General features: G+C 34.1%; 1 protein-coding gene across 1 annotated transcript; it reads right to left on the bottom strand.

Moving 5' to 3' along the window:
- Positions 1–275: 275 nt before the first annotated feature.
- On the bottom strand, positions 276–3,548 carry LOC128215385 (uncharacterized). Its single transcript, XM_052922071.1, has one exon. It carries the CDS (start codon positions 3,546–3,548, stop codon positions 276–278), a length of 3,273 nt encoding a protein of 1,090 aa, XP_052778031.1.
- Positions 3,549–25,432: the final 21,884 nt, after the last annotated feature.

The following is a 25,432-nucleotide window of genomic DNA, read 5'->3' as shown; positions in this document are numbered from 1 at the left end:
GCATTTAAGTAACATTAGAATATCAATCTTATGAATCTATATATACAGAACTGATGTAGACAAGTACAGTCCACGATCCGACTCTGGACTTCTCATCTTGAAAGTGTTCATCTTGTAATCTTCAAACTGAACTCGATATAATTCAATTACATGTTTGTCTCAGAACTGACATTAAGTAACGCGATTATTTATGTATTAATCACTTATATGACTGACTGTATGCAAGGAGGATTATTATGCCTCAACACACAGTAGTCCACACTGCTCACTTCGCTTTAAGCGCACTTCTCGAGTATGCTGACTCGCGTGATTGGTCGCCGAACAACTGTCTTTCCGACTCGAACATCAACCACACGGACTCGTTGATCACGACCTGGATGGACATCAACCACACGCCCGAGTTGCCATTGACCTCTATGGATATCTGGATCGATGACCATTACCACGTCTCCTGGCTGGAAATCTCTAGAGCCATGGTACCACTTGTTTCGAGAAACAAGAGTGGGCAGATACTCTTGGAACCACCGTTTCCAAAAGTGTCTGAGGAGTTCTTGTATATATCGCCAACGTTTCTTCAAATTGTTGGCTGATGCTTTGTCTACATTAGGAGCAAATGTTCCGCCACATTGTCCATGTAAGAAGTGGTTTGGGGTTAACACAGTACTATCTTCTGGGTTAGCTGACTGATACGTCAATGGTCTGCTATTTATCATGCCTTCAGCACCAACAACAGCAGTCACCAATTCTTCATCTGAAATGTTTGTGTTTTTAAGAACTTTGTACAAAGCCCTCTTTGCACATTTTACCATTGATTCGTGCACACCTCCGAAGTGAGGTGAATTTGGTGGCAGAAACTTCCAGTCTATTCGTTTCTCGTAAGCATTTCGAATAATCATATTTCTGTCTAACCGCTTGTAAAGGTCTCGCAGTTCATTAACACAACCGACAAAATTTGTTCCATTATCAGAAAGTATACGGTCTGGAACACCCCTTCTGCTGACAAACCGTGATAAGGTGTTGATAAAAGAGTTAGTGTCTAAGCTATATGAAACTTCCAAATGAACTGCCCTTGTTACCATGCAGGTAAAAACACACAAATATCTTTTCAACCTAACCTTTCCCCGACCTTGCTTGGTAATGAATGGCCCTGCATAGTCAACTGCTGTATTTGTAAACGGCTTCACAGATTGTCTCAGACGTTCTACTGGTAAAGGAGCCATTTTCTGCGTGCTCGCTTTTGCTTTTCGAGGTTTGCATTCAGTGCAACTTGATTCATATTCTCGGATTGCTTCGCGTGATGACAAAATCCAATATCTATCTGACAATGAAGCTAAAGTCCGATTTGTTCCACCATGGTCAGTTTGCTCATGACCCTGTTTCACTATTAGCTTTGTAACACAATGTTTTCTTGGTAAGATAATTGGATATCTCACACTATATGGAAGATATTCAGCATATTTCAACCTACTGTCACTTCGCATTATGCCTTCAATGTCTAGTTTTGGATTCAAAGGAGCAAGCTTACTATTCGTTGATACTGATTTGCCCTTCGAAAGGAGTGAATAGTCATTTTCAAATGCTTCTATCTGTGCTTGTTGAATAATTATTCCTTCTGCATCTTGAATTTCACTCAAGCTAAGTTCTTTCGACAACTTTCTTTCTGTCTTTTTCTTTTGACAATTGTCAATGAATCTAGCTACCCATGCATGAATCCTCACTAACCGATTCCAGTTAGAATATCTATTTGGATCGAGTCTGTTGTCCTCTATCTTGTTCGTAGCTATGAATGTATTGCCTCGATCCGGAGCAGACTTTCTTTTCATTTCAACCTTTACACCATCTGTTATGTCTATTTTGTTCTCAGGCCACGATTCTTCACAACATTTAAGAAAGTTAGGTCCGTGCCACCATAGTTCACTTTCTGACAGATTATGTAATTGACTACCACGAGATGCTATATCTGCTGGGTTGTTCGCTGAACTGACATGTCGCCATTGTTTTGGAGTGGTTGCATCCTGAATTGTGCCTACTCGATTAGCGACAAATGTCTTGTATTGTCTGCTTGCACCACGTATCCAATATAATACATTCATGCTGTCTGACCAGAACACCGTACTTTCTAATTCTATACCTACCGCTGCACAGACTGTTTGTGTTAATTTGAGACCAAGTGTAGCTGCTAAAAGTTCCAATCTAGGAATGCTCAATGTCTTAAGTGGTGCAACTCTACTTTTCGCAGCAATCAACCTGACACTGCTTTCAGCACAATCTTTAATGTTATCAGCAGGACTTACAGCATATACAACTGCTCCAAATGTTTGACTAGATGCATCAACAAATGTGTGTATTGCACTTGCAGGTGTGATGTTGATACAACGATTTATCTTGACGTCACTCAGTTGTTCAAGTTCTGAGAACCACATCTTTACTTCAGCTGTGAGGTGTTCTGGTAGCTCATCATCCCAGTCTACACCTGCAACCCATATGTCCTGCATAATCATCTTGGCTCTTACTGTGAAGGGTGTAAGAAACCCGAGGGGATCGAATAAACTTGCAATTTTCTTCAGGACTATCCTTTTTGTCAATTTCATGCTCTCTATATCCACTGCTGTATTGCGAAAGAAGAACATATCTTCTTGTGAGTCACAATTGATTCCTAATGTCTTGACAGATGGCATTTCTGTGTCTGTAACTTCCATTTTGTAAGCTCGTTCTCCTTGCGGTATTTCAGCTAGTACGACTGAGGAGTTTGTCATCCATTTTCTCGGTTTCATTCCTGCTAATCGCCATAGACTTGACAATTCATGATACAATCCAATTGCAGCTATTTCATCTTCCACTGAGTCCATGGTATCGTCCATATATGTTGATCTCAACACGCATTCGGCTGCATTTGGATATTGCTCCATGAACCTTCTTGCATTTTCTTGCGAAACAAACTGCGCCAAAAATGGGGATGCACTGACCCCAAACACGACACGATTGAACTCATATGTCTCTATTGGTTTGCTACATTCTGTACGCCACAGAAACCTATGCATTGCTCTATCTGGATTTGCTAAACCCACTTGCAAATACATCTCTTGAATGTCACACATGATTGCCACAGCCTTCATTCTAAATCTCAATAGAATGTCAAACAGTTCATTCTGTTGCTTTGGACACTGACAGATGACGTTATTTAACGACAAGTCTTTGTACTTGGCTGAAGCGTCAAATACAATGCGCATTTTTGTTGTCTCTCGATCAGATTTAATAACCAGAAAATGAGGCATGTACCACTCTTGATCATTTGTACTACTGACTTCAGAAATGTAACCCTTCTCTTTGTAACTCTCAATAGTTTCTGCATATGCCTTTTTCAAGTTTATGTCTTTGTTTAGCTTTCTTTCTGTATGCTCAAACCTTTTCATGGCATGTTCATAGTTAATGACCAGATCCTTTTTGTTGTCTTTCCATGGTATGGACACTGTATACCTCTTATTTTCTTCATTATACTCTAAAGTATCTTCTACTATTTTTAGGGATTTCACTTCTTCCGAATTCATTTTTGGTCTATTTTCAATAGCCTCTGTTTCCCAAAATCGTTTTAAGGTCTCATCGATTTGATGCAGTTCGCTTGTGCACTGAACTGTATTAAAGGTATACAAACATGTATCCTTATAATTCTGGTTTTTCACTGGACCAATGCATGTCCATCCTAGAGGTGTTAGTCTTGCGATAGGTGAATTAGGTTCACCTACTATTTCTTCCAAACTTCTATGCAATTTGCATGGTCAAGCCCTATTAACAAGTCTATTTTGGGTTTCTTTCCCAACTTTGGGAATTTAATTCCTTTTAAATGAGCCCATCTATGTACATTTTGACTCTAGTCTGTAGGTTTCAGTTTCCCGGTTACTTCTATAGTGGTAACGGCTGTAATGTCTAGTTCTAAATCCCTGTCTACATTGTTCAACTTGAATGTAACATTCATAGTGTCTAATTCTTCACACCTTCCATTCAGCACATTCACCTGCAAAACAGTTTTGTCTCCAGTTAAACCAAGTTCAGCAGCAACATCACTGTTGACATATGTTTTTGTACTTCCGTCATCTAAAAGTGCATTAATCTTAATTTCTTTTCCATTTGCACACACTAAAACTGGAACTGTTCGTAACGAAATACTATTGTTCTGTGAGCTTGTGAAAGTCTCACCAGATGTGTCTCTAACCTCATTTGGTTCGTGTCTAATTTCATCTCTCTTTGGACAAAATGCTCTTGCATCCGGATTGAGGTTATGTAGTAATCTATGGTGTAATCTGTTACACCCACCTACTCCACATTGTCTTGTTCTTTTGCACTGTCTACCAGAATGATTATTACCAAGACACCGAAAACACAACCTGAAGCATTTTGCCTTCTCCCATCTTTCTTCTATTGACAGTTTCTTGTATTGACTACAGTCCCAAATATTATGATCTTGATGACACATACTGCATGACCTCAGGGCTTTCTAAGGTGAAGTAAAAAATGATTTATGCTCTCGGTAATCACTTTCACATTTTCCATCCAGCCCGTATTTTGTTTCCGTTGCAATGTTTTGAAATTCTGCTTCTTTCACTGTCCATTCACTTAATGTTTCCACTGACTCTTGTTTCTCGTTTTCATATACCCAACGTTCATAGCGTGAAATCATGGATTCTGGTAGCTTCTTTAACAGTTGCTGATAAAGAATACCACTATGCAGGTCTTCAATTTTATTCTCTAACATGTTTACCAGGGTGATATCTAGTAGATCAACAAACTTTTCTGTTGATTTCGCATTCTCACGTTTTATTTGTGGAAATGATGCAATATCGTCCATGAATTTTGTCATTAGTCGTCTTTCCCCACCATATTTCCTCTCAATGCGTTCTTTTGCTTTGTCATAAGCTACAGCTGAATGTCCAAGGCCCTCTACCGTTTTCAATGCTTCACCTGTCAAATACTGGCGCATTTGCAAAAACTTATACTCTGCAGACGCATCTGTTTTGTCAATACATGCCTCAAAGGCTGCCTTCCAGAATGGGAATTCTTTCTTGTTACCAGAGAACATAGGGATGGACACACGTTTCAACTGACACCTCAAGTCTTTATCAACTTGTTTTTGCTTACTGATGCTTGGTTCTATTTTTGTTGATTTCTTGCTACTTGTTTCGCTCATTAAATAATGATTCTCATCTAACACCTTATCATATTCCTTTGATAAGAGGTCAATTTCATTGACAGTTGACTTCATTTCTTTTGTTTTCCCCTGCGTTTTGTACTCAATTGTCAATTCTTCTATCGAAGTAATAGCCTCATCCATGTTTACTTCTAACTTATCAATCAGCTCTCTTAATAGTTCTTTCTCATGTGTCTCATCGTTCAATTCCTCTAGAAGTTTGTTTTTGCTTCGAGTAAACGCCGCTTTTTTACGGGATTTTTTCATTTTCAAGCTTGTCAACTTACTTTCGTTGTCATGTGTAACGTCTTCAACCTTTTCTTCATCCGTTTCTGCCATATTGATAAGTTGGTATGACGAACTGGCCAAATAATATTCACAAACGTGTCTATCCGGCTACTGGTCTATCCGAACTTGATGCATCGATTAAACACTTCCGTCTATTACAGTACGATTGGACGTTTTCAACCACGCTCTGCTACCATTTTGTTGTGTCGATATCTATTGATGTTATTTGCCGGTTGTATACTATACACAATAACGTTCTGTTTCACTTTTTATTGTTTTTCTCTATTACAACATGTGCTTTAACTATAACGATATATTCGACAGTCTCACCGGAGGATAAGGTTATACACCACTAAATATAACGTAACAAGTTCCATCAATCGAGTTAGAACTAAACTGTATACCTTCTGAACAGCTTTAAACATTGAAACTGTACTGGCTCTCAATGCAGAGATTTCAATCCAAATTGTCTGATGGAAATTGGTGAATATTGATAATTATATAATTATAAGAGTTGTGATGGAAATATGTGCGAATCTTGAAGTTGTCCTAATCAATCCAAGCATTACAAGCATTACATTGTCCATATGTTCTTACATTCTTGTTATTGATATTGAGATCCAGCCTGTATAGTATGTATATAATCTTTGTTTAGAACGTCACCGTCACGTCATCACCGACACATGTATCCAGCATGAACACATGTAAACACATATATAAGATAAGATAAAACACAATAAGTATTCTTAGACATTCAGATTACATCACGTACAAACAGCTGCAACAGAATAGTTTTCGATAATTTTCGCCACAGCTTGATGTAAATTCAGTTATTGGTATCAACAGGTAATCACTCCTTTATTCTTTTGTAAACATGTTTATCTGATTGAATATGTGGGTTTCTTTCTATATAAAGTATGCTATTAACTGATGAAACAATGATGCAATTTATACTCCGGTTTTAATATACTCGTAAGGTTCCTTTTTTCATTATGATAAGAATACTGACTAACGCGACATTAAAACAACGGAAACGCAATAATTCCCACAGTCTTTGTTTTATTCGTAATTAAATTATTCTACATAGCTTAAATTTTCTTTGCTAAACATTTTGATGTGTATAAACGACGCAGTTTAAATATACAATATGAATTTTATTGAAATGTTTTAAAGCTGATTTTATCATTGAGCAATTTTTAAACACAATCTTGGTAAACTATCTTATATTTGTTGACATATTTAGTGACAACATACTAACTTGCTTTTATTGTCGTATTGTATTACAGCAAAAATACAGAATTTATCTTCTTAAAATTCACATGTTTTTATTGGTCAAACATACTAGACATTATTTGCTTTTGGATGTATTGAAGATGATTGGCTTATGTGTGACAGCTCTTAGATGTTGAACCGTACCGTTTTGATGGTGTTGTCAGAGTGGCCACAAAAAGCACACTTTGACATTAAAAGGAATTGTGGTTGTGGTATTTCAATTGGAAGCATTTTTATCCGTACTATGTTTGTAATATCGGGTGTTTCCCAATTTGTGCTCAATTTTGAATAATTTTTTGATTGCAGATATGAAGAATATAAAATAACATTGTTGATGAAAATAGCAATAAATGAAACAAACACTCTAAACTGTGTTCTTCACATGATTGATTAATTCACATGAAAAATTACAACAACAATATTTTTTTTAGAAAACAAGTAATGGTTTACATATACACTGTAGAACCTCAATACTTAACAATGTAATCCTTATTCCGGTAACCATATTGTTAGCTCAAAGAGGCGAGAAAGCACTCAGAATAATATGATCAATTGATCTAGTTGTGAAACCGATAGTGACAATTCTTCCAAATAAAGTTTGGTATATAAACTTAAAATGAACGGTTGCTTTCATGGTCAGATTTTCTATGAAAATAAAAGTATAACCCTAATTTCGGGAAGATATTGTTCCATTTTAAATAAACAAAACTAAACATTCACACATTCTGTTTTTAATTAGTGTATATGTAGTGTGTTGTTTGTAGAGCTTTGTTCTGTTGTTCCATGTTTCTGGTTAGTGTTTGTTTGTCTTTTGCGCTTACCCTGTGCCATTTAAAGGGGATAAACTTTCGGCTACTGAGCTTGTTTCTGTAGTTTTTCATATAAATAATGATGTCATCATGGCATAAACCATCCACTTTGAATGTTACACGACTGAAAAAATGCTCGAAAGGCATCTCAACATACTAATGAAGGAACTATTTTCTGTCTTTTTATAAAAGGAAACGTCAATCAACATAAACAACTCCAGATGTATCGCAGACATCTATAAAACTACAAATTATACGTCCGAATCACAACACCTTAATCACATTCATTGTCGGACAGCTACAACATTTTGTATTTTCCATTCAAATGAATATGTTTGAAGGTTACCTCAAAGACTGTACATAGTATTACTTATTCGGCTTTTAAATTGTTTAAACTTTGATAAGTTCTACATAACGTGAAAATGATGATCAATTTCAGGATTAAAGAGAAATAAAGTGTTTTGAGGTACTGGATTGAGTTCCCAAGGGGTAAGACAATCGTGTTAAAAGCTTGTTTTAAGACGTGCAAACAGAAACCATCCATGTGGACACAATATTTTCAAGACGCAATAACACTTCCGCTATCAAGTTCGACCTTGCAGGAACTCACGTGTTGTTATATTATTGTTTGAACGAAAAAATATACGTTATGTTAAATAAACTACTGCCGCCATGAAATGTATTGTTAAAGAAGGCCGTACACTAGACCTAGTATGTCAAAAACATATATAAATTAAAATATACACCAATCGATATACATGTACTGCTTCCCCTGGTTTAAATGTTAGATATAATAAATATCAAATAAAACATTTTTAATATTCATTTTAAAGTAAAATTATATTTGCAAATGTTAATCACTAATGAATTCATACATTTGAAGGACAATTATCAGTGTTTCTGTCAGAAAAAAACAACATGTTTTGCCCACCATTTCATAAGATAAAAAAACATGTACTGTTATCTAGTTCATTCCGTTTTTTAGTATTTTTAAAATATACTCTCTACGACAACATTCAGCATCGAAAAGGCCATCAAAGTGAAGGCCTTGTATCTGTTAACCTTCAATGATGGTACCGTTTTAGGATAAAATGCGAAATAACGGTCCGGGCACGATACATGTAAACGATAAGTTACTCTTAAGTTTTAACAAGATATTAAGAAGCATCTGTTTTATATATTTGTAATGATACGTTAAATATTTGACTTTAATCACTGAACTTCTTACAAAATAGTGTTAAGCCAAATTTCGTACGGAGGTTGTTCAATAATCTCATAGGCATTTCGCATGGCTATCTTTTAGTGGATTTGTTTATACTTATTTCGTGATACTGTTAGGGACTTTGAAATATTTCATAAAGGTACAGTGACCTTACATAGAAAATATTTATAATAAAGGGGGAGCAATTCAATTGCCGTCAACTGTTTTCTTGTACGTGTTTCCTTTCACCTGTGTATTATTATTATTATTATTATTATTATTATTATTATTATTATTATTATTATTATTTGTATAGCACTCTTTTCATCAAGCAATAAACGTTCAAAAGTGCTTTACAATACATACACACAATCGCAAAAATATCAAATCAAAGAATTAAACTACAAATTAAGCGTGATTGGTCTGATCCTTACATTTAATTCTAATAGCTTAATTTTGAACAATAAAACATTGATAACAAAACATTGATAAAACAATAAGACGATGCAACATTAACTTAAATTAAAAGGTAAATAAATAGGTTAAATGGTTTGAAGATAAAGCTTAGTGATATAATAAAATTAACATAAAATCCAATTATTTTAGTAAAATCACATAAACAAAATGATACACTATACATGTTTAAAATATCAATTGTTCTGCACTCAATAATTGAGCATGTTTCAAATCAAGTTATTATCATGTTACGTAAGAATCTCACAACTTTGGAGCTTATAAAAATATGTTAGTGAAAATTAAGTGAATATATACAATCCAGCAGAAATACTGAATCGCATGCGCTTCACACAGTTTATTAACCATAATGTTTGAGAAAAATGTGAGTTATAAGTGTCTTCTTGAAGGTGTTCAACGTTTTAGATCCTCTGATTTAAGATGGAAGAGAGTTCCACAGTTTGGGCGCCGCATACATTAAACTTCGTTCGCAAAGGTGACAGTACGAATATTCCTTGGAACCACTAATGTAGGCGCTTCAATTTTTGATCTAAGATTACGCCTAGGCTCGTGAATTTCTAACAAGCTCTTCATAAATACTGGAGGTTGTCCATAGAAAGCTATGAATGTGATAGTCGGTATTTTGTATTCAATTATTTTCTGTACCGGTAGCGATTGCAATGCTTTATGCTGTTATCTAGTTCATTCCGTTTTTTAGTATTTTTAAAATATACTCTTTACGACAACATTCAGCATCGAAAAGACCATCAAAGTGAAGGCCTTGTATCTGTTAACCTTCAATGATGGTACCGTTTTAGGATAAAATGCGAAATAACGGTCCGGGCACGATACATGTAAACAGAATTTCATCGTGAACCTAAATCTCGCTTTTCTTTTACTGCGCAAAACACATTCGAGACCAAATAATACCGCCAGAGTTCGTCACGGATTGTTAATTTGTTGTAAAAAAGGCCAATAAACATCAGAAATGCGTTAAAAGAACACTAATACATCAGAAAAAGAACACTGCAGAAGCAGAGTTTCGTAACGTGATCTTTCCAGAGTGTATAACGATACCTACGATATTAAACAGCTATTAGTACAAAAAGTAAACTTTTTTCCATCCCGCGGAGTCTCTGAAATTCTGATAATCGAACCTATCTAATCTATATGATTTGTGGGTTACCAAGGGCCATTGATTCTGTAACATAATTCTTTAAAAATTACACCTGCGATTATACTCTTACAAACTGATATAATATGGAATTACGGGATCTTTATAATTATACCAATTACATTAATGTGGTTCATTTTAAACCTGACAGAGGGCCACACGCTAGCATGGGTATTTACACATCTCTAAACAGAATCACCGAAGGATAAAGCATAAATGTGTATGCTATAGCGTGATTGTGAATGATAAACTTGCACTCCGAAAAAGAAAACTGGAAAATATGTGTTCTGCTCACGATCATTGATACTATTTACTGGCCATAATTGGCACCACTTGAATGAGCGAAGCATATTTTCCATATGGAAAGAAGTTTACATTTTGCCATTTTCACATTCCTGAACGCTACACTCTCACAGATATACCATTTTTACATTTTTTTATTTTTTTGTTTGTGTAGTCGCTCACAACCAACGCGGTCCGAGTTCGAAATCCGGCTCGGGCGTATCTTTATGATGTGTCACCAAGCTGTACAAATTGGCTTCCTCCGGGTACTGTGGTTTCGCCAACATAACCAGACGCCACTCTTATTCAAAACCGGGTCAATGCAAGTGACTAAGCATACGTAATTATAAGATTAGTCATAATCGTTTTAGAAATAAAATTAGTTGATTTGAAATGTTTCGTAATAGTGAAGACAAACACATTAAAGATATCATTTGAACCGGTCTGTTTATTGACAAACACTGTTATCTCCAATTATATGGGTTTTAAAAGAGGAATACCATCTTAAGAATCATCAGAACATTATTGAAATACCGGTCTCCTCGTTTTGTTTTTTGGTTTCTTTCTATTGGTTTGGTATTTTGGCTGGAATAAGCGTGTGAATTAATTCAATGAAATTGGGACCAAAAAAAGTAATTCAATGCAATAATTACTCTCAAGAACAAGATATTAACCTGTTATTAGTGTATGGGCAGGGATCAGGTTCTTACTGCGCATTAAATGTTACAGATAACACAATTATCAGACAATTACGATGTCTCAAGAAACAATAAACATGTTAGACAAGTTGCTATGAAAGACATATCTCCTAAAAATAATGTCTTCCACAACATCAATTCGAAAAAAAAAATCATTTAACGGAAACATATTGCAAGGGAATGGTGAAAACGTAGAAGGTTTTTAATCTGAGCCTGTTACAATAAAAAAGTTTTCCCTTACGGAAATAATAATAATTACGGGATAATCGTTCTTGAAAAAACGTTGATAATTCAGCTGTTAAATAAGAAGCTGAAAACACCCTAGCATCATATGAAGAAGTTAATAATAACAAAGTATTCATTTATTGAAAGGTTTAAAAATCAATTGTAAAATACTTCCTAAAAAGAAATATTGTCAGAGTGAATTCTTGTGAATGCAAAATATATTGGCTCTAACATAACACGAGAGCTGAAGTTTTCAAGTTATTCTTAAGTTTTAGCAAGATATTAAGAAGCATCTGTTTTATATATTTGTAATTTCGCATGGCTATCTTTTAGTGGATTTGTTTATACTTATTTCGTGATACTGTTAGGGACTTTGAAATATTTCATAAAGGTACAGTGACCTTACATAGAAAATATTTATAATAAAGGAGGAGCAATTCAATTGCCGTCAACTGTTTTCTTGTACGTTATTATTATTATTATTATTATTATTATTATTATTATTATTATTATTATTTGTATAGCACTCTTTTCATCAAGCAATAAACGTTCAAAAGTGCTTTACAATACATACACACAATCGCAAAAATATCAAATCAAAGAATTAAACTACAATTTCTACTAGATTTCGCACATTTTCTGATGAATTTATTTGCGAGTCCCCTACTTTCACGCCTAGGTCACCTATGTGTTTGGTGTTGTTTTGTTTGCACTTGAGAAAACTATAACTTCTGTTTTGTCGGTGTGAGCATTAACATATTGTTATGCATCCAAGACACGAATATACTGAAGACATTTTTCAACCCGACGAAATGTTTCATTCTGAACTGATCCGTCGCTAGGTTTGAATGATAGATATAGTTGTGAGTCATCTGCGTAGAAGTGGCGGTTGAGTCCATGTGTTTTCAGATTGCGCCTACAGGTTTTGTGTACAATTTGGGGCCTAACACAGACCCTTGTGGTACGCGGAAGTTCATCAATACTGGTTTGGATACTTTGCCATCGGTACACACTTTTTGGAAACGATCTGAAAGATATGATGGTGGTCGATGGTGTCGAAGGCAGCAGAAAGGTCCAAGGTCCAACATAACCAAAATATTCACGTTTGTCTTATCCAAAGATTGAAGGATGTAATTCTGCACTTTCTGTTGAATGGAACTTTCTATATGCCGACTTGGTTTCCTTGTGAAAGTTGTATTTTGTCAAATATTCGTCAATTTTTTCCTCACAACCTTTTCCAGAAGTTTTGAAATATATGGTAGATTTGAAACTGGGCGGTATTTTTTAGTATATCTTTATTAAGATCAGTTTTTTTCAGCAATGGCCTAACACGAGATGTCTTAAAGGATCTTGGTACAATTGCAGTTTCAATAGATAGGTAAATTATTTATGTTAGTATTGGTAGAAGCTCAGTTATACACAATTTCAGTAATAATGTTGGAATAGGATCAAGTTCGCACGATTTATTGGGGGACTGTTTAATGTGCTTTTCAATTTCTTCCGCGGTTGCTGGACGGAAGTCTGTCAAACTATCTACTTCTTTCAATTGATAATTTATTTTCATAGATTATTACAATTGAATCAGTTTTGACATATGAGGTGATCTATTTTGTGATTCCCTGAACCTTACTTATGAAGAAATCACTGAATTCTTGAGCTTCTTTTCAGGTGTTTGTCCAGCCGGGAGAGATATTTCACGTGTATCCCCAATAGATGTTTGGTGATTATGAACATGCTCTTCTGATAACGGCCGCAATATGTTACCTTTTCAGAATTAAAATTAATTCGAGTGTGTTTAAGCAGTTTGTTTACTTTTGCGCAATGATTCCTGTACATTTCGTGGTCAATAGCGAGATTCGTGTATCGCCATTTACGTTCTAACTTGCGTCTGATGTGTTTAATGTCATGTAGTTCTTCTTTGAACCACGGATAATTTGGTCTAAAATTATGCTCTTTGTTCGTACTGGAGAATGTTTCTCAATTAATGCTGAGAGTGTATTGTCATATGTTTGAAATAGGTTCTCAATGTCCAGCACATTATTACAGACGATTTCTGATTATGCAATATAACGTTTGAAAGATTCATCATCAATTGCCCGTAGTTTCCGAAAGTGACAGTTCTTCTGATGGGAGCTAGTTTTGATCCTTTTGCATTGAAATGTATAGCATAATGGTCTTTTTTATCTTTCCCAAACTATCGGATAGTCCAGGATCGGATACTTCCAGATCAGAAACTGTATCAACTGTATCCATGGTGATAACAGAGTCCAGAGTATGCCCTTGTACGTGGGTTGGCTCATTTACATTTTGTATTATACAACATGACTTAAGTATACTGTTAAATTTCAAAGAATCTTAGTCTGCAGGTTTGTCTAGATGAAAATTCAAATCGCCAATAAAAATGATGTTTTTTTTTTTTCCATTATGGCATATTTCTATAGGAAAATTGGCTATTTTTCTTTTAAAAAAACACTTGACTTCAAGCTATTATCTTTCGATGAAGGTGGTCTGTAAATAATGGCTATGCACATATAGTAATCTTTTAGTTGTACACCGAAAACTAAGTGCTCAAAGGTGGTAAATTCGTTATCTTTTGTCGAAGTTAAGATTTTGATAGTGATGCCAGTTTTGTATATTAGAGCTACACCTCACCTTGCCGCTCACTGTTTCATATGATAGCCATCAGGTATGATTTCCGAAATGCACGCCTTATCAGTTATGGTTCCAAGCCATGTTTCATTTACACCGACAAGATCAAAATTATTCGATGAAATGTAGTCACTGAGAACCAATGCTTTGTTTTGACAGATAGTGGGTTATGCAACGTATTTTGATATTTTCCTGTCCCTTGGTTGGTTCGGATTTTTATTCTTGTTAAATAACTTTTAAATAATCTCTCTGCTGATTATATGATTTTGCAGATTTTTTTCGATTTGATCATTGGAAATCAATGTAGGGATTACTCTTGGTTATATTTTATATTTTATATTTTCCATCTTGACACCCTGATTTATGTCATAATTTCGTCTAAATTTATATTTTCCACCTCGGGCGGTTCTTTATTTCAATATATTCAAGGATTTCAATAATGCCAATGTATCTTTGAGCGGTCGTTTCAATTTTCTATGCACTATGCACAATGCAATACTTGATCCCTATGATACTGTATGAAACACATAATCCAGTAATATTTTGTTTACAAAAAGTCAAGATATATATATATTTCAAAATTAAGCCATATATAGTGCTATTTTTTCTCTCAATGAGTTTGTATTAAAAGTAATTTTCCAATCACAAACATATGTAAAGTATTAATTGTATGTTCATGAAGCACTATGCAAAAAATCGAGTCTAAAGTACCAATGAAAATCACTTAAATCCAATATTTTGTCACAGCAAAAACTTGAGCTCAGCCTACACTTGGCGCATACAACAATGTAATATTTGTCCTGGTGTTCTCCGCGGCAGGATCAATATTCGTGAATAGTCTGAGTAGGAATTTTATGACAATATGGTTAAAAAGGTACACAAATACAAACAATATATGGAATACATAAATAAACAACGTTTCAGACGTTAAAAAAGCCAAAATAAAATAAAACCTATATCATTGGGAAGAGGGTGCACTCTTCGATTTGTTTTTGGCCCAATTCAACTTTAATCCAGAACCTGCCTATTTAGTCATTTCTTTAACTTAAAGTCATCAATTGACACATACGTTTATCATATTTCATTCTTGCAGATAAAACCCTTTCTTGTTAGGTTGAATCCATTGCAAAAAAACAAGATATGCCATTATTAAACCAACTGTTAATTGTTGCAAGTTCTAGGTTTCTGAATTCCGAAATTTGGCAGATGGAATCATGAAAGGAAAAGGTTTATTGAAAATGTGCTTGGATTTTAGAAAGCAATGTACATCTCCTTCCGGAATATTTTGAGTTAGCTAATACTCACAGAATTTGGTGTTTCCTTTTTTGCATTCGTTTTGGATAAGTTTCCCACACCCAGTTTCAACTCTACACTTGTTTAGCCACTCAATTTTTTTTAAAGTAATCGACCATAATGAAACACATTTGGCAGGCCTTTTGGACGCCGTTTTGAGTGCCATTTTGAACGTAATTTGGTCTAAAATGAATTTGTAGAAAAACAATATTGCTTAGTTTTGCTTGTTTTTGCGGTCATTTTCGAGGTCGTGATAGCTGCAATATGGTATGAATCTCAGTAGACTTTTATTAGAATTTATTTGTTTATCTTTAGAAATCATAAAATAATAGTTGTGCACGAGAATAAAGCAATAACAAACAAAAGTAAAATGTCGATTCGGTAAAATAAAGATCTTTATTACAAAAAAGGTGTGGGCAAATTGTATACGAACATAAAAGGCGAGGAATATTTTCTAAACACCAACATGTAAACACACTATTTGTCTTACGGACTATTTGTTGCATGTCGATAGATAATCAAAGTTAGACTGTAAGCACTGAGCGAAGATGTTAACTGACATACTGCGCTGGATCAAATATCAAAGGAAGGCTGTATATTTGAGTTTGCCACTTAAACACTGACAGATCGAAAATGAGATAATTGTATTTCTGACCATACCACAACCAATTTCCTGTGTATATGACAGCACAATACTGCTTTGGCAGCACAGCGTATCGCCGTTATGACGTAAGGACACGCATTGGGAAGTGGACTATGTTCAACGATATGTGTGTCAATGTTTACACATCAATTATAATTTACTACCGATTGACAACACGCTCAGAAAAACGCGCTCGTAAATCAGTTAAACAAGGCATGTCGCCTGTCGTCTAATGCCCTTCAAAATAAGAGGCAAAAAGCCTCAAAATCAATTTAGTTCTTACTTTCTCGTACACAACAAAATGTAACATATTGAAAGTCTTTGACACACGTTGCACAGCCTTTACTAACATCACTACGAGCTAATTGTGTCGAAGTGTAGTTTAGCAAAAACACAGAGAGTTTCGCTACGTTCTAAGCTAAGGATTCACGATTATTGTCATATACTTTTCTCACTATCAGAATAGCATTTACATCCGGTGACGATGCCCATATCATTGAGTTAATATCAAGGTTGACATCGTTTTAAAATCAAGATATTTGTGTATTTATCAATATTTTTAGCGCTGTGCTATCATCGGCGTCGTCGTCTAAATGCATCAACTTAAGCTATGGCAACTTATTCAAGATATTTAAATGGAACGCATTTTATCCAGAGACAGTATGCACATGCCATTTCTTTACCATTCATTTCAATAATGCGTTAAGGTACACGCATTGTCCGTCTTTAACCACTAGAATGAATAATAATTAAGTTACGAAAAACAACAGACCAGCTTTCGCGTCAAATCGGCTGGGCTTTTCTTGTGTGCTTTCCATTTAATCATGTTATCTGCTTTGTTTAAGCATTTATGATCGTTGTATTTAACAAATAGCTTGGAAATAGTTCCGATATACTGCAAAGTATACTCTGGAGGAGAATTAACTATAGAATTACTTTAAACATAAAAGCATATTATCACCAATATTTGACATTATGCCGTATTTTGCAGACCAAAGATAGATTATTTAGTCTTTATACAATCAATCAAATTGATTCCAAAAATACGTCAAAACGTCTTCTATCACTTCACTCCCCTTCCGAAGCTAACTCTGTGATTTTCCTCAATACCCGCCTAATCATTGGAGTGAAAGATGGTACGATAGCAAATCCATGATCCATACTTCATAAAATAAATTCTGGTTTCAATTAAATGTACACATTACCATAATAATATCATATGTTTTACAAAAGCCTTTTCCTAGTGAAAACGGTGTGGTTATGTGCCTGTGTCTGTTTTAATTTAGGCAACATCTTAAATAATAGTAATGGCATATGAAAATAGTTTGTTCATGACAATTAAAGAAAAAAAAAGAAAAGAAAAAAACATGTGCCGCAGCTACGAATATGTTTATTAAATTCATTTAAGTTGTGTAGGTCGCTAGCGAGTATGATTCATTGTAAGAATGATAGCAGAAAATAATTGGACCCATTGAAATCGGTGTGGTTAGGTGCCTGTGTCTGTTTTAAATTAGGCAACATCTTAAATAATCCATGTATGGCATATACAATTAATTGTTCTTGAAAATTAAAGAAAAAAACAACAACAAAAAAAAAACATGTTGCGCAACAAAATTCATTTAAGTTGTGTAGGTCGCTAATGAGTATGATTCATTGTAAGAATGATAGCAGAAATTCATCGGACCCATTGTTTTGATAATCTGCGTAGGATATGCAAGATAGTACAAAATATTTTGCGTGGTATACATGAACCTTTGAGGGGTTTGATTTGCTGGCAGCTGCTAGGGCTTTTTGTTATATTTCTGGTTTTTTTTGTAAATTAAATAAATGTACATTAAATAATGAAAGTTTGTTCAAGCAATTCTGAAAGCTAGACAACTTCAGAGCATTTTTAAAACTTTAAGTATTTTATATGCCAAGAATTTTTTTTGTGAACCTCTATTTGTTTTTTTTATTTGCATTGTTTAGATTGCTTTTGTGTATATGATGCATGTGTCTTAATTATTGTATTTGGGTTATTTCAGGCAATCGTTCCTTTACGTACATTTGCGGTACATTGTATTCCATAACGTTCTGTTAAGCTGACTGATTGACTGTTTAATTGTGCTTCATAAATGTAAACGAGTGCATTTAAAAACGAGTTCCGGTTTAATTCTGAGAACAAAAGATTCCGCGGTTTAGTGATTCTGAAACTGCGGCAAAAATACATATCTATAATATTCAATTATTATTGAAAATTATAACATATTTTATATTTGTAATTAAATATTTGCAAAATTTCACGAAATGCATTGGAAATTTGTCTGTGTTCACGCCCGAGAAGGTTTTTTTTCTCATCTTTTCAGACTCATGAAGTTCTTAATATATATTAATATTTCCATAACACACCTTCTAATGGCACATGGGGGAATAAAAAACAACAGCATTTTAGTGAAAGTCTAGTATTCATTTATTGAACGGTGACCTGGCTGTCCAGGTATTAAGATTTATTATACGTTAGGAGATGCCTGAAAGGTCCGCAACCAATTCAAGTAAACGGCATGTTCATTCTGGTTACTGTATACGAAAAAAATGAACATGAACCCAACCTCCTTCCACTGTGCATGCAAATGGGAGTAAAAAAAGAATTTCAATCAGATACCTCCACAGAACTTTAATTAGTTATGTAAATATACTATCACATTTCGGAAATTAGCTAATTTAACCTTTTTGAAACATGAAACACGCTAAAGAAGCAAAGTTTTGTAATGTGCTATTTTATATTCAAAACTAGGTTAGTGTTTAACACTTTGTTTTAATCATGATCAACAGCTTCCGATACAAATAATTAATTATTTTCGCTTTAGCCAAATTTTGTCTTTACTTCTGATAATTGAAAACATCTGATCTATGTGATTTTTAGATCATCTTTCCAAACAGATTAACCGAACCTTCACAAATAACTTCAGATCAAAAATCAAATCTGTAATACCATTCGTTTAAAATTTATCCAACGATTACACAATTATACCATGGTCCTAAACGGAGCCACGCACTCTTTTTAACCATTACACATTTATTCATTTTAACTTGGCAGCGGGCCACGCACTTTCTTTTGTTCACGAAACAAATTGTGTGACGGATGACCAATCATTACCGTGCATTCGATAAAGTTGCAATCTGCAATGCAAACAAGTGCATATGTTGTCTGCTCACGGTAGTTTGAGATTATTTACAGGACCCCAGAGGTCATAAGTGACGCCACTCGAATGATCGTTCCTGACAAAGTTGCATATGTTGGAATATTCTTGACGTTGTTTTGGACATGGGAATGTATGAACAAACATTATAAACCCATTTGTAACCTCAAGTCACATTCCTAAGATTGACTTAAAAATTGTTTCTCACACGTTGTATGTTCTTTGTGATTCAATAGGAACTCTCTGTCTGAATGAGCTTCAATATCTGAATTGTAGCAATGTTTATCAATCCTTCATAAAATTATCAATGTGCATTCAAATTGCAGGCGGTGTAAACAGATTTATCAGTGAAGCAAAAGTGATAGTTCACTGTTGAAAAAATGTAACTGCTTTAAAAGTTTTGCCCGATTTCACTTTAAAAGTCAGCGCGCGCAAGGCTGGGACAAATGTAAACGGAGAAATGTTCGCATACACTTTTGCACGCTTTTTTCATTTTTTTGTTCGTTTTACATATGTTCTAGGCAAATACTAAACAGTCATATTTTATTTTCAGTGTAAGATCGAAACACCATTATATATAACTTTCGAACTCAGTGAAATATTTTGCTATCCAACACTAAAACAAATTACTATCCTCTATAGTATATAGTTCTACTGGTTCTGAATTAAACATGATAAATAAATCACGAAGGAAAATCGAGTTTAAGTCTTCACAAAATAATATAAAGAAGCAGGTGCGCTCGAATACGAAAAAATCGGTGTGAATAAATATTCACTAGCTCTCAATGCCAAGACTTTAAACCAAATTGCCTGATTGGAATTGGTGAATGTTGATTACTACGGATAGAGTCGTGATGGACATCTGTTCGAATTTGAAGTTGTCCTAATCACTCGGGAAGGGTCATTACAGTGTTTACCTGTTCTAACATTTTGTATATCGATATTGAGATCCAGCCTGTATAGTTAGTATATAATCTTTGTTAAGAACGACACCAGCACGTCATCACCTTATACATGTACCCAACATTCACAAATGTATACGTATTTTTAAGATAAGATAAAAAAAATAAGTCCTCTTGGACATTAAGATTACATCTCGTACATACAGCAGCGATTATTCTAAAACAGACTGTTTTTTGATAATGTTCGCCACAGCATGATGTAAAATCAGATATTTGTATCAAAACGTAGTCACCCCTTTATTCTTTTGTAAACACGTTTATCTGTTTTAAACGAGGTTGTTTTATTTGAAAATGTGAGATTCTTTTTATATAAAGTATGTTATTTACTGATAAAACAATGACGCAATTTATAATTCAGTTTTAATATACTGGTAAGGTTGTTGTTTTTATTCTGATAAGTATAATGACTAACGCGACATTTCATAAGGAAATAATTCCCACTATCTTTTGTTTTGTTCGTTACTATATAAGTATCTAATAAATCAAAAGTCATACTGTTTCTATGCTTAACCTTTTGATGTGTTATACAGGACGCAGTTTCATCATGTAATACGTATATTATTGAAATGTCATCAAAACTGATTTCAATATCATCGAGCCGTTTTTGAAACAAATTCTTGGTAAACTAGTTAAAATATGTTGACGTTTTAAGTTCTTACATAACAACTTGCTAATATATCAATGAAATTGATTCATTTTGGCAACACATTTAATAGTAGGAATGGCGTATAGAAAAAAATGTTTATGAAAATGTGAGTAGAATTCCCATCTAAAATGGTATTGCTCACACATCTATTTTGCAAGTGTTGATGATTAGTAACAACGTATTTCATTCAAAAAATCATGAAGTTCACCGTTTTGTTCAAAAATAACATTACAATTCAACTCAATGACTTTAAACGAATCGCTTACTAATAAAACCGATATTCCGATAACCATTTGCCTAGTTTTTTATACAGTGTATATATATGTACTGGGGTGTTTGTGGAGTTTTGTGCTGTTGTTCCATGTTTATCGTTTGTGGTTGTTTGTTTGTGTGTGCTATGTTTTTGGCGTTTACCCTGTGCCATTTAATGGGGTTTATGTTGAAATTTTCGTCTTCTGAGCTTGTTTCTGTAGATGTTTATGTACATTTTAGTATAAAGAATTGGTAAGCACTCAAGTTAGTTTTTGTAAAGACAAGAGAAGCATAGTTTGAACGTTTTTCAATTGGTGACAGAATCTCACACTACTGTTTTATCATAAAATAAGAAAAGAACAGTTAACTTCGTCATTGAATGCTAATACACAGACCCAAGTATAAAAATAGGTGTGCTTTAACAAGCTGGGTTTCGTTGAAACGAACTTTGTTTTAAAAGAAATTGGACGCATTTTATCCGTAATAAGTTAACGTTTGTTATAACGCGTGTGTCTGAATTTGTTTTCAATTTGCATATTTATTTTTATCGCAGATATGAAGTATATGAAGTATATGAAATAACATTCTGGATGAAAATAGCAATTCATGTAAAAACACTCTAATGTGTGTTCTTCACATTACCGATGAATTCACGTGAGAAATTAACAACAATATTTATCAAGATAATAAATATTTGATTATCTATACACTGTAGATCCTCAATACTTAGCAATGTAATCCTTATTCCGATATCCATTATGTTAGCCCAAAGAAGCGAGAAAGCAATCAGAATAATATTATCATTTTATATAGGTGTGGAACAGATAGTGACAATTCTTCCAAATACAGTTTTGTATATAAAATTCAAATGAAAGATTGCTTTCATGGTCAGATTTTCTATAAAGATATGAAAGTATGACTCTTATTTCGGGAAGATATCGTTCCATATCAAATTAACAAAACATGATGTCATTATGGCACAACTCCTCCACATTGAATGTTACACGACTGACAAAATGCTTGCAATTTGTGAAATATAACAGGCATCTCAATTAACAAATAAAGAAACCCTTTTACGCCTTCTTTATACAAGTAAACGTCAATCAACTTAAACATACTCCGGATGTCTTGCGGCCTCTTCAAAAACGAATTATTTGTCCGAACGCTGGACGACAGAAAGTCAAGACGATTCCAATCACAAGACCGAAATCGCATTCCGACAGTTTCTCCGGATTTTCAGCCCGTATAATTTCAAGAAATATTGTTTGATCTTTTATAAACTAAGAAAATAACATTTTTTTATAGTTCATGTAAATACTTTCCAGCAGCCCTTTAAAACCAAATGAAACAAAGCATTGTAAGTGAAAGCATACTACAATGACTGCACGTAGTATTACTTATTCGGCTTAAAATTGTTTACACTAAAAATATGATAAATACTGCATAAATTTAATATGATGATCTATTTTAGGATAAAAGAGTAATAAAGTGATATTAGGTAATGGAAAGAGTGCTCGACGGATAAGGCAATCGTGTTAAAAGCCTGTTTGAAAGACGTGAAAACAGACACCATCCCTGTGGACACAATATGTTCCAGTAGCAATAACACATTCGCCATCAAGTACTACTTCGCAGCGAACTGACATTTTGTTATATTATAGTTTTAACGACAAAATCTACAATCTACTGCCGACATAAAACGTATGGTTAAAGAAGGCCGTATGTTAGACTTAGTATGTCATATATAATATAAATTAAAGTATACACCAATCGATATACATGTACTGCTTCACCTGGTTCAAATGTTAGATATAATTTTTAATAATCAAAGAAAAACATTTTAAGTAATTTCGAAGCAATTTAATATTTGCCAATGGTAATCACTAAATGAACTAATACATTGGAAGGACAACTGTTTGTGTTACTGTCAGATAAAAACATGTTTTTCTACCATTTCATAAGATAAAAAAACATACAATATTATCTAGTTGATTTCGTATTTTTAAGTATTTTCAATATAAGCACTTTACGACATCATTAAGCAGCGAAAAGACCATTAAAGTGAATCCCTTGTATTTAATAACCTTCATTAAGAGTACTGTTATGGCGTAAGACGAGAAATAATGGTCCAGGCACGCTATATGTGAACCTAAATTCATCGTGAACATAAATCTCGCCTTTCTATTACTGCGCAAGCAAATTCGAGACAAAATAATACCGCTAGAGTTCGTCAAGGATCGTTAATTTGTTGTGGAAATAGACCATGGAACATTAAAATGCGTTAAGAGAACACTAAAACCTCAGAAAAAGAACTCTGCAGAAGCAGAGTTTCGTAACGTGTTCTATGCAGAATGTAATGTAAAACGTCGCCTTCGTTGACCATCAGCTATTTGTACAATAAGAAATATACTTTCTTTCCAGCGGAATCTCTGATATTTTAATAATCAAACCTATCTCATCAATATGATTTGTGGGTTGCCAAAAGGATTTGAATCTGTAACATAATTCTTTTAAAATTACACCTGCGATTAAACTCTTACAAACTGATATATATGGAATTACGGACTCTCTATAATCATACAAATTGCATGCACGTAATTCATCTTAAGCCTGACAGCGGGCCACGCGCTATCATGGGAATTGTCTGATCTCTTAACAGAATATCTGAAGGTCAAGGCATAAACTTGTATGCTTTAGCGTGATTTGGTTCGATTGTGAATGATAAACTTACACTCTGTTATAGAAAACTGGCCAATATGTGTTCTGCTCACTGTCATTTATAATATTTACTGGCCACAATTCACAAGACTTGAATGAGTGGAGCGGAGGAATTTGCATTTGGAAAGGAGTTTACGGTTTGCCTTTTGCATATTCCTTAATTGACACGCAACTAAAAGAAATTGTGTTTGGAGTGATGAATTCTGATCATATACACACTAAGTAACAGATGACTAGGCTATGACAGGTAATTACACTAGGCTTATTGCGCATTCCTTTTGTGAAAATAAAATGAAAAAGCATAGTCATTGGAGTAATTAATTCTGATGATATACATCCTAGGTACCATAAGCATTGGTCATGACAAGATGCTTATTTGACATTTTATCTAAAAAATTGCTGAACACAGTGAAAATGATTTCGTCCCATATAGCAAAATTAGAGTAGATTTTTCAATTTTAATTATGCCTCAGACAATTAAGGTAGTAGAAGACCAATTATATTTCGTACGTTTTTTTTTATTACAATTTGATTAAGTTGATGTTCTGTTAATGCACTGTGGTTGTTATTTTCATCTGAAGTAAGATATGTAATATCATTGTCAAAACGAAAGTATCAGCAAAAATATCGTGGCGATGCAATGCATAAGGAAATCCATAATTTTACTATGTCTCTTTGTAAAATTACATACTGTTAATATAGTCCAAACAGTCTGTAGTAAGTGAAGTTGTAAGTGCACTCGCTCACCACCGAAGCCGTCCGAGTTCGAAATCCAGCTCGGGCGTTTCTTAATGGAATGTCGTCAACAAGCCGGACAAAGTGGCTTCCTCCGGGTTCTGTGGGTTTCCCAACATAACAACACACCATTCACACGCCAAACTTGCTAGTTTTTTGCTAAGAATAATCGGTCGAATGAATTGATTAATTGTAACCATAGAAGTTATTAAAGGCAAGGAAAACTCTCACAAAGAAGCTAATAACCCATTAACTACAGTATGTGCAGGGATCAGGTTCATACTGCGCATTAAATGTAACAGATAGTATAATTATCAGACAATTACAATGTCTCTAAAAGCAGTAAACATTTTCAGCAATTTGTTATGAAAGAGAAAGCTCCTTAGAACGATGTCTAACACAACAAGAAAATAAAAATATTAATCGAAACAGATCGCCAGGGAAGGATTACAAGCGTAGAGGATAATTAATCTCAACCTGTTATAATAAAAAAAACGTTTTTTTCTTTAATAATGACGGGGTAATCGTTCATGAATACGTTGATAATTGAGCTGTAAAATTGAGACGGTATTAACTCCTAGCATTAAATAAAAAGGTTTATAATATTGGGGTAATCATTTATTGAAACGTTTATAAATGAATCGTAGATTATTTCCTGGAAAGAAATACTCTCAGAAAACAGTTATTGTGAATGCAATTGTTTTTTTTGCACTAGCATAACACGAGAAAGTTTAAATATTCAAGTTGTTTTTTTAATTCTAAACAAGATTC

The sequence above is a fragment of the Mya arenaria genome, chromosome 13 (genome assembly GCF_026914265.1).
Source record: "Mya arenaria isolate MELC-2E11 chromosome 13, ASM2691426v1".
Classification (NCBI taxonomy): Eukaryota; Metazoa; Mollusca; class Bivalvia; order Myida; family Myidae; genus Mya; species Mya arenaria.
The sequence above is the reverse complement of the archived record's forward strand: the minus strand, read 5'-3'. Positions and strand labels throughout refer to the sequence as shown.

Coding starts and splice junctions, on each gene's coding strand:
- LOC128215385 (XM_052922071.1), bottom strand. CDS start 3,548: ATGAATTCGGAAGAAGTGAAATCCCTAAAAATAGTAGAAGATACTTTA.